General features: G+C 39.3%; 1 protein-coding gene across 1 annotated transcript in view; it reads left to right on the top strand.

Annotated features, from left to right (window-relative positions):
• The window catches only part of C5 (complement C5), a 58,239-nt gene extending 50,618 nt beyond the window's left edge, over window positions 1-7,621 (top strand). Inside the window, exons 41-49 of the mRNA XM_018564651.1 lie at window positions 551-614; window positions 2,506-2,605; window positions 3,004-3,078; window positions 3,164-3,269; window positions 4,111-4,197; window positions 4,296-4,385; window positions 4,809-4,892; window positions 6,634-6,772; window positions 7,486-7,621. Coding sequence (XP_018420153.1) covers window positions 551-614; window positions 2,506-2,605; window positions 3,004-3,078; window positions 3,164-3,269; window positions 4,111-4,197; window positions 4,296-4,385; window positions 4,809-4,892; window positions 6,634-6,772; window positions 7,486-7,621 — 881 coding nt within the window. The remainder of the gene's footprint in view (window positions 1-550; window positions 615-2,505; window positions 2,606-3,003; window positions 3,079-3,163; window positions 3,270-4,110; window positions 4,198-4,295; window positions 4,386-4,808; window positions 4,893-6,633; window positions 6,773-7,485) is intronic.
• Window positions 7,622-11,009: the final 3,388 nt, after the last annotated feature.

Genomic DNA, 11,009 nt, shown 5'->3' with positions numbered 1-11,009 from the left:
ATGTATTGTCTGCACTGTATTAGCAGTATATACTCTATATAGAGTATATACTGCTAATACAGTGCAGACAATACATTTACAATTATACTAACATGAATGGATTAAATGATCTGTATGTAGCCCTGGGAATTGGATCAGCCAGGGAATTGTTTTTTGAAAGGAGAGGTCAATTGGTAGCCTCTATATTTCATCACCAAAGGTTTCCTTTATTTTGTCCATGACATGAGAGGATTGAAGTCTTTACAATAGGCATTCTGTGTGCTTCCTAGAGCCCAGGGGTAATGTAAATTGTCTCCACCACCTCACAATTCACATGTTCTGCCCTGGAGTTCGTCTCCTGGGCACATGGCCTAATGTTCTTTATTGTTCATAGAGATTGTTTTAGAAAAGACACTTGTCTGCTGAACCAAATATGTTCCAGTGACTACAATGCCCAGTGCAAAGATAAAAGCAGCTATTTGAACTTTCTCGCTCATCACTCTCTTGCAATGATCACTCAGTCAATGCTTCCTGTACTCACGTTTTCCTTTTCTACTTCCACCATGTTTAGCAGAAGACCAGTCGATATTCAGTGATGATAACTCACAGGCACTGTTCCTGGAAGTCTGTGCAAAGTAAGATATTACAACTAGTAACACATCCAAACATTAACACAATAGATTATGTGGTACTATAATCTGTTCTGTGCCATCGCTCTTCTCCACCATTTTTTTATTTTATGAATATTGTGATGCCGGTAACATAAATATTTTGGCCTATATATGCACCATAAACTTTAGTTAATTGGTAGTAATGATCAGCAGTTGCACTGTTCCCATAGACGCTCAACAGTAACAAAAATCACCAACTACTTACATAAATGGTGCTCTTAATTATGCGCCATACTGTGGATATGTATTGTGTGTCCAGGGGTGGCTGGTAGAAACCCGATGATTGCAGAATCCAGTAATGCACATGCCAGAGATGGCATCTATCCAAAGAGTAAATCCCCTCCTAAACTGACCGTACTCATCTCACAATCTCTTCTTTAGCTGTACCAACAACTCTAAATGGTAGATGAATGGATAAATAATGGATGGTGGATGATTGGGAATAGAAAAATGGTAGATGGATGGTTTGCGGATGAATGGCAGGGTGGATGGAGAGATGGATGAGTGACATATGAATGTATGGATGGAAGATGGATAAATGATGGTGACTGGATGATGAATCGTGTATTAGATGATGAGTGATGGATGGATGATGGATGGATGGTTGATATATGGTGGATGGTTGATGAATATATAATGATCGGTGAATGGATGGATGATGGTTGGATGGATGGATACATAGTGGATGGATGAGGAATAGATTCATATATTTGGATGGATGGATGATTGATTGATTCGTAAATGAGTGGCAGATGGAAGGATGAAATAAAGGATGGATAGACAAAGGATGAATGATGTATAACTGAGTGGTGAAGGATAAATAGTGGATAGATGGCTGGATAGGTGAATGGATGGCTGATGAATAGTGGATTCATGAATGGATTGATGACAGGAGACAACTGTAGATGAATGGATGCATGGGTTCATGTTGAATAAATGGATGGATAGTGGTTAGATGATGGATGGAGGGATAGATTTGTTAAAGATAGATGGATGGTTGATGAATGGTTAGATTCATGTTGAATGAATGGATGGGGCATAATGAATAACTGGGTAAACCAAAAAGAAAGAATGAGGCTTTTTGAGGTGTCATTCTAGGCATAAACAACACATTCTAATGCAAATATATCTTTATTGAAATTGGATTATAGAACACCATAAAAGCATAAAAATATGCCTAACTGGTATTGAAGCAGCAGTACCACCCTCAATACAATGTTATTTAAAAGGCATTGGACCTCTCTGGACCCCACGATCACATATTTAGCATCTGTATTGTCAAACAATATTCCAAACATCTTTGGTTGTAAATATTATTGTATCTGCATAAAATCTCATTGTAGTAAACTTTCTGTCGTTGTGCATTAATGTGTTGTGGGTCCAGCCTTCTGCGCGTTTCTCTAAAATAAGCTTCCTCAGGAAGATATGAGGCTGCCTTGTTGTGGATTGGAGTGGTGAATGAGTGCACATCGCCGGAAAAAAAAAAATTCTCATCCATGGAGGACATGGGGAGTGGAGGGGGAGCCACCAATGAATAAATGGGTGATGGTTAGATGGTGGATGGCTAGATGGATGAATAATGGATGAATGTGTTTATGTTGGATAAAGGAATATTGGCTATATGAATTGATGGGTTATGGATGGTGAATACATTATGGATGGATGGGTGGTTTATGAATGGATGGATTAATGTTGGATGAATGAATGGAGGGATATATACTGGATGAATAAATGGATGGTGTCATGAATACATGGGTGGGTAACCAGATGGATGGAGCAGCTATATAATGATTTACACACACATTTATGGGCACATTTTTAAAGGCTGATGGAGTTCAGTATAATTATTTTTCAGGTACAAGCCAAAGAAAAATGAAAATGTGGAATCGGGACAAGTGGTCATGGAGATTACACTAGTTACTGGCCTCATAGCTGATGAGAAAAACTTGAATGAGGTGATTATTTTTAGACAACAATTAGCAATATAAACAATTTTTGAAAGACAGTAAGACATGCAGGGCAGCTCACAATGCATTACCATATGCAGATAGTTATAAGAAGTAGAAAATGAACAATTTACCATGTACAGAGAGAGGCAGAGAGCAGGTACATGAGGATTTGTATTTACAAGGAAAAGAGGTCTAAACAGTTTATATTTAGTTATTTCAGTGGAATAAAAGCAAATTTATTTTAAAATCTTAGTTTTGTATTTTAAAACAATATATTCATTTTTATTGCAATTGTTCATCTTTAGAAGAGTAATCTGATTTTTGATTGGTTACTCAAGGCTTCAGCAGGTTCTCTCTTATCTTTACTGTGCTTTTCTTCATTAATATTTTCTGTCTGTTTGCAGCTCATCAACAGAGTGGACCAGTATGTGGTGGATTACAGTCTCGAAGATGGAAAAGTTGTTCTCCACTTTGACTGGGTACACCATTATTATAGATAGAGCTGGCTTAGCTCAATGTTCCTCATAATAAATGTTGCTGTTCTCTCTGCTCTCTCTCACACAGATTGGATCTGATGAGTACATCTGTGCCACCCTGCTGGTCAGGAAGATGTTCAAAGTGGCCTTGATAAGCCCCGGGATCTTTAAAGTTTACGAATTGCGAGCACCAGGTAAGGGGAGTCAAGCAAAATGCTTAGAGAGCAACTCTGGGTATCAAAGCAAAAGTTTGCTGAATCTACCGTTAAGAGGGAACAATAGACTCAGAACTGAAATCGACTGAGTGGGTTTCCAGATCTTTTCGGAATGTCTCCTGGAAAACACAAGCTTTTCACTAACTGATTGTACTGAAGCTGCTTTTTGATGATCATTTGTTCACTAACACAATGTGCAGTGCATTCACATAGTTACATAGTATTTGAGGTTGAATAAAGACACAGGTCCATCAAGTCGAACCTATTGCGTGTATGTATGTGATTCTACACGTGTATGAATCCATGATCTTGTTCCTAAGTGTACCTGTACCCCTGTATGTTACGGTCTCTGAGGAAATCGTCCAAACGCTTTTTGAATGATGCCAGACTCTCAGCTAAAATCACTGCTTGCGGCAGACCGTTCCAGACCCTAACCGCTCTAACTGTGAAGAATACCCTACGCGCCTTGTGCCGAAATCTCCTCTCCACCAATTTTAGGTGGTGGCCTCTAGTCTTTGTTTTGGAGTTTACCGTAAAAAGTTTATTGCTGATGTTGCTATCCCCATTCAACATCTTGTACATCAGAATCCTATCCCCCCTTAATCTCCTTACTTCCTAAGTGAACATGTTTAAATTTAGTAACCTAAATCAACGTAATTCAAACCTAAATGCAGTAACCAATCATATTTAAGTATTCTTTCTGACCTCTTAGGGCTGATGGAGGAAACGTTTCCTTTTCCACATCACTGTTAGTGTGTGAATTGTTGTATTGAATAATCTGATTTCCACAAATGCCTCTCTCTGTTTCTTGTGGCAATAGATCAGGCATGTACCACCTTCTACAATCCATACGCTGATGACAATCTGGTGAGGGTTTGCACGGGAGACACATGTAAATGTATAGAAGGTAATTTATTCTTTATGTAGCAGCTGAAAGGAACACATTAGGCACAGAGCCCATTCTGTTTCAGAAGTCATAATCCTTTTCCTGTCTGTCCTCGGCAGGTGAATGTCCCAAACTGAAAAGCAAACTGGACATGACAACCACAGCAGAACAAAGAAAGAATGTGGCGTGCAAGGGTGATGTCACATACGGTGAGAAGGACTGCTGGGTGGTATACATACGTACTGTATATTGCAGTATTTTGTTGGTGATTTAAGCAGCTTTACATCCACACATCAGATATGTAGGGGAGTAAAGTGGTAGAAATGCTGTTTAACCACAGACAGTTCTCACCATTTTGGGTGCCTGGTGGACTGTACTTAAAGACCAGAGAAAACATTAATCGGGCAGGCTAGCTTGTTAGACTAGGGCAGTGTGTGGGGTGTCTACTGACATTGTCTGACCAGGTTGGTTGGTATAGGTATTCTTTGGCATGATTTTCCAGAAAACGATTTGATATTTATTCATCTTAGGTCAGTTTTCCTTTTTGCACATCAGATTAATAAATGACAAATTCACACTGCTAATCTTGTTTTAATTAGAATGTTGTATTTTTTTATCTAATTTTCATGCAGCATATAAAGTGCAGATTGTCCAGCTGGATGAAGATGGAGATTTTCTGAAATACACAGCAAAAATCTTGGATATATTTAACAAAGGTGAGAACATGGGGGCTAAAAATGGGGTTAGGAAGCAAAAAAGATACTTAAATTGAATTCATTTTATGGAAATCAAACATTTTCTCCTGAGTTTTGGCTGAATTCAGGTTTGGTCAGACCTTCTCAATTCAGCCGCTATCAAGCTTAAAAGATAACTATGACCCAACCTTTTTTTTCCATAGTTCTCTTTTGGGTAACAGGAAGACATATATACTAATGTCCTACTGTGACCAAAACTATTGCTATTGCCCGCTATATGCTGACAGCGCAAAGCCATGCTGAAGTCGGGACAAATCCCGACAAAATTGTCGGGATCCACCACGCTGCCTGATTGACCGCTGGCTCTCCTTCTCTAGAGGCAGAGCCAGCTGTGCCCGCCCCCTCTCCCTTCTGTTCCTCCAGTCAGTGCTGGAGGAATGGAGAGGGGAAGAGGGTATCCCTGTGGGGAGTGATAACCAACAGTCACCGCTATCTGCAGGGTGAAGATAGGGAATTGAGTGATCAATGGTATGTGATTGCTCAAACCTCGATCAATAGAGCCAACGTGTATTTTACTCTCCCCAAACTTCTCTTTTAATGCATTGTTCAGGTGCTGCTCCCAAAATAGTCTTTATCCTATGCTGATGACTTCATTGAAGCTTCTTCCCTAGTGATGGTGAATTTGGATTTTGCCAAGTCTGCATACCAGCTGCCACATACACTGTTTACTCACCACACTTAGAAGGACTTACCCACAAGGCGGCCATTGTTTTGTAGCCCAAGTGGGCAATAGTGTTAGGGAACTAAGAAACGAGACAGAAACTTAAGTTCAGGTTACAAATAAATGGCGATTATTGTGAAAAACTATAAACAAAAATGGCAAACAACAATGGAGGAAGTCCAGCGGGTAGTCAGCCAAACCAGGTCAGGGAAATCTGAGAACAAAATAAACGGAAACAATAGCCGAAGTCAGAAACCAGGAGATCAATCAGCCAGAGCCATACATGGAGAACAGGAACAACAGCTGAGCACTCAGTAGATCTGAACACAGGCAAGGGCGGCGACTGAATGGACAAGCTGAAGGTTAAATAGTATTTGCATCATCACTCTGAGACAGGACTTTGCCAGTAGCTGCAGAAATGATTATGTTTACTGGTTTGGGCATAAGAGGGTGCAAAAGAGGAAGAACAGTGCAAAACATACTGCAAAGCAAGCCATGCTGCAGCCGACTGGAGGAGGAAGGGTAAGAAACCCTGGCAAATAGGAATGCGCTAGTGCTGGTCGGAGCTTTTTTTTTTTTTTCATTTAAGATTAGGTGGGCTTCTATCACCTTGCATGCTAAAATGCCTATATAAAAGGTTTGTTAACCACTTGATCCTCTGTCAAAGGGTTGCAGGCTGACACTCAGGCTCAGTCTTTAGTTGACATGTCATTTTACCCAAACTACATAGAATGGGATTGTTTTCTGTTTGCTGTAAAGTAAAACTAGAGTAAAGTAGAATAATCCTATGATCAGGGGATTGATGCATTAAGCTTCCAAAGTGGCTCATTGATAGTATCGGTGTATATAATTAGTCACAAAGAAGCTTTACACAATACCATGCAACCTCAGTCCATCCTCTGTCTTTACTCTCACTTGTGGCAGATAATAGCTTACAGCATTGCTGTCCTCATACCATTTCCTGCTATGTCGATCACCACAGCATATGTTTTTCTCAGGTGTTCTATGCACTTACGCTGCCATTTATTTTCTCACCTCAAGGTACTGCACTGGTCAAAGTGAACAAACAGATTCGCTTCATCAAGAAGAATACATGCAGCAGCTTTGATATGGAGAACGGGCAGCAGTACCTGATCATGGGGAAAGATGGGATCCAGATTCGGCAAGAGCGAGAATTCCAGTAAGTGGTAATCTCTCATGATGTACTTGGTTCTTTGCCACAACAACTGAAGCATGCTTAAAGACCTGCTCCGCTCCAGCTTCTCAGCAGTCACATGCAGATGTCAACTCCCCCTAGTGTTGTGTATTTTGGCAGTCCATCAGTACTGTCTGTTTAAACGCCTGCTGCATGGTATACTTCTTTCAGAGCGGAGTCACACAAGAGCTTTAAATGAAATTGATTTGATTAGGGGTCAGTGATATTTCATTCACAGGATTCACCTGTTGGATTTTTATATCTTTGTTGCTGAGCTCTGCCTGTCATATTTACCCTCAAAGCCCCCTTCCCTGCTCTAACAAACTGTAGAAGACATACAGACCTGACATGAAGACAGGTTCCAACCACCTCTAAATAGTGGCACTTGCACTGAGTCAGCCATAGAGGATCATGAGCTCGGCACATGAGCTCTGGATGTAGACACCATTGGTCTTAGTTCTGATGCAGGATGGGGTGGGTGCAGCGGGTGACATCCTATGTGGTCACTGAATTTTGCTAATGGTAATGCTGGTTTGGAGCTACTCCAAGGGTCCTTTATGCACTACAGATTTTTCTAAAGAGTTTCAGAATTGTAAATTATCTTCCTAATTTGTGTGTCCAGCACTTAGAAGGATGGTTTATTCTGCTATATAAAGCTCTGATATACAGTACAGGTTTTCCCATCTGCTGTGTTGCAGTTATGAGTATCCGCTGGACTCCAATTCCTGGATAGAATGGTGGCCGGATGTTTCCTGCACCAGTTTGCAGTGTAATCGATTTTTGGGCATGCTGGAGGACTTCACTGAGAATATTCTGCTGGAGGGATGTCAGTAGTCTTCTCTACATACCACGACCCATTACCGTATATATTATATATCTCATCTTCTCTGTTTTGTTCTTCCATTAAGTGTTACAAATCATTCATCTATTGTATGTTATTGGCAAACAAATCAAAATGGTTGGTTTAACAGACAGTGTAAACAATAAAAATAAATGGTTCTAAAGCTTGTCTCAGTTCAAGTTTCCGTTAGCCCACCAATCTGATTGTCATTTGGGGGGGGGGAGGGGGGATATAGAACCTTAGAGTTTTGCCAGCTTAACAATTTAGCAAAGTAAATGTTCACAAACCTTTGTAAATAAGTTAAAGCTATGCTCATTTTAATCCACCAATCATGAACAATAAATTCCCTTGCACATAACTGGTTTTTCAAGATGAATACAGGGTCAATGTATTTAATCAGTTAACTTTGCAAATTTTATAAATTATTACCAGTCAGGGTTCATCAAACATGGTGACTGTTGTCTGCTGTATTACTTGACTTGATCAATATGCATATTTTGCACAAGATCTGGGTATCGGAGATCTGCTTGGCAGGAAGAGAATGCTTGGTTGGCCATTACTGAAATCTACAGTTTGCCCCACAGGGGTGTCTGCTATTATGATCTTTATCACTAATTTGCTATAAAGTGCAGTATTTCTTCTTATTATCACCAGGTTTGACATTTGGCTTGAAGGGTTCCAACATTATTAAAAAAAAATTCTATGTGTTTTTTTGTAAGATTGTTTAATAAATATTAGGTTATAATGGGCATACAAGCTTTGTAGAGGTCGCAAAGGGACTAAAAAAAAATTGTGTTTTTACAATGACTCTATTCTCTATCTACCATGAAAAATGCTTTCAAAATGTGAAAATCATATTGAACTAAAATAATAAAAAAAAGAAAACCCTAATTTAAATTAATAGTCAGATGCAGCAATAAAAGCTAACACAGCTGCAGTTATGCAGTGGTTAAATAAAATGTTGAACTGTTTAAAAAAAAAAAAAAAATAAGAATCTATCATCTGCCTCCAGGTGGCAGTATCATCTGTTTGCTGGGAGCTGAGGAAAGTTCGTAGTTGTAAACTCAGTTACGACAGGGGTTTGGACATTTTCCAAAAATGTTCGAAACTGAAGCCTTGTGTTAAAGGCGAACGCGGCTGGAAAAAAAAAACCCAGTTAATATGTCACTGGAGTTAATTATTTATGGACAACTTCCAGCTGTCCTTGCTAGGGACCACCCAATACCCTCCATCCCTCTACTGTAACCTAATCCCCCTCTGATATACCCCAATACACTACTCTGTTACTATATTGTAACCTCCTTTTTTATCCTATTGTCAACCCTCCCATACCTCTTTTGTACTCCATCCCCTTTCTGCCCCTCTACTGTACCCTAATTCCCCTTTGTAATACCCTAATTCAAGCTATTGGTGCAATACTTATACAGGTTCACTGGACTGCAACTAATATATTGTTTGCACATAAAGGAGCATTCCGTTTGCTGGATATGAGGTTAACAAAGTTTTTAGTGTTTTTTATTTTCAATGTAATAAATGTTATTTTACCTTTTATTCCTAAGAACCTGACTGGTGATACATTGTACAGCAAAACATATTTATAATCTTCCTGTAATGTCGCAGTCGCCACTAGGTAGCTAAAGCAAATAGGTGTGATATTAGTTTTTTTTTCAAATTTCGAACAACATAGAGGCTGCAGATTTAATTAGAAGGAATTTTGGATAATTATCCTACATTACACTTTTTATAAGTTTAACTATTCACAATAACATTACTTTCGCAAATTGGATAATAATAAATGTATAGTGCAGATTGGAGGTTCCTCCTAACGTACCGCAGTCCGGACACGCACACATGTTAGTAATCAGAATCCCACATTGCTCTCCTCCAATGCCTCATCTTATCCCTCTAATGTCTGCAATGGCTTTATATTTTTCCATGGTTTTAACACTGTCCGCCAAACCACAACTTGGAAAAAAAAAAGTAATTTCTTCTCCAAAAATCCAGACATGAGATCCACTTGGCAGCCCATTCGAGGTGCTTTCTGAACTAGGCTGGAATAAACATCACTAGACTGCATAAAAAGGATGGCAAATATTGACAGTCGGGGAATTACGTTGAAATTTGGTTGGATGCCATATGGTAATAGACAGTTCTTAGTGAGACATGTTGTTTAATAAGGACCCGTATGTGTCTTTCACAAAACTCGTATTGTAGATAGAAATATTGAAGAATTACAACTTAATTAAAGCAGACAACATTAAAAGCTGTTCTCGAGCGCCAGTCTTTATTATGCCATTAGTCTGTTGCAGATTCCTCATTCTCCTCTACAGTTATCATTCAGAGTGTACTTTGTAACTTTGTAGGAAGTAAAAAGGTGAGAGTGCTAATCTGTCAGACATCTGTAAACATTCAAGAACTGCACAGACACTACGATTTACATGTATCATCTTTGAGGCAGCATCTCAGTCCAGGAAGTAGATACTGGGCCTGCAGGATGATTGATCAAAGATGGTGCTGTCCTTCTGGAGAGTAAAGCAGAGGAAGACATTACTGTGATCTCTCAGAGAGATAATAAATACCAAAAGTGTCACACTTATATTTTTCAAGTTCATGCAAAAAATATGTAACTGGCACTAGGTGTGCTTTAAACTGCTGGGTATTGTACTATTTTATAATATAGACCTATAGTGTGACATGATGGTTTAACTGTCACTGAGTGTGCACTCACTTGACAGTTCCTGATTAAAGTCATTATAGATTTTATATCAGATCTTAAGATCACAAACAAAAAAAAGTGTTGAGAAGTGGTTGCAAAATCTTTATGCTGGCCATACACCTTTTAGATATCTCTTATTCAGCAATTGAAAGTTGACTTTTGTGGTGCCAAGAGGGGCCTCCCGCAGGTTGATTTTCGGTGGATTCAGCAGGAATCGTGTATGGGCAGCTTTAGTTTTGATGATAAGTTACACGGTAAAGCTAGTTTGGAAGCGCAGAAGGGAATTGTGGGTAACAAGGAGATTAAGAACAGACAACGGGAAGAACGTCTGTACAAACAAAAACTTCTGACTTGTTTTATAGAGTTAGAAGAATCTCAACCATTTACAAGCTGTCTAGGCAGTGATTCTCAGGAGCTGTAGGGCAGAGCAGTTCTCACAGATGGTACAAAAATATAAGGTCAGTTGTTAACAAAATTTCCCTGTAAAATTGAACAGACATTTTTCAACAAGAAGACAAAAGCCAGGCTGGGGGTCCAGAAGAGCTGCTTTATGGTTGTTTGCAGAAAACATGAATTACAGGAAGATGGCAGTAATAAACTGAGGATTTATTGGGTGGTTTTGTGATCTACTGAATAGGACTCTGGATTGTAAAACTGACAAAAGA

This window comes from Nanorana parkeri, unplaced genomic scaffold, assembly GCF_000935625.1.
Source record: "Nanorana parkeri isolate BGI_ZX_2015 unplaced genomic scaffold, ASM93562v1 scaffold770, whole genome shotgun sequence".
In the NCBI taxonomy this organism is placed as follows: domain Eukaryota; kingdom Metazoa; phylum Chordata; class Amphibia; order Anura; family Dicroglossidae; genus Nanorana; species Nanorana parkeri.
The sequence above is the reverse complement of the archived record's forward strand: the minus strand, read 5'-3'. Positions and strand labels throughout refer to the sequence as shown.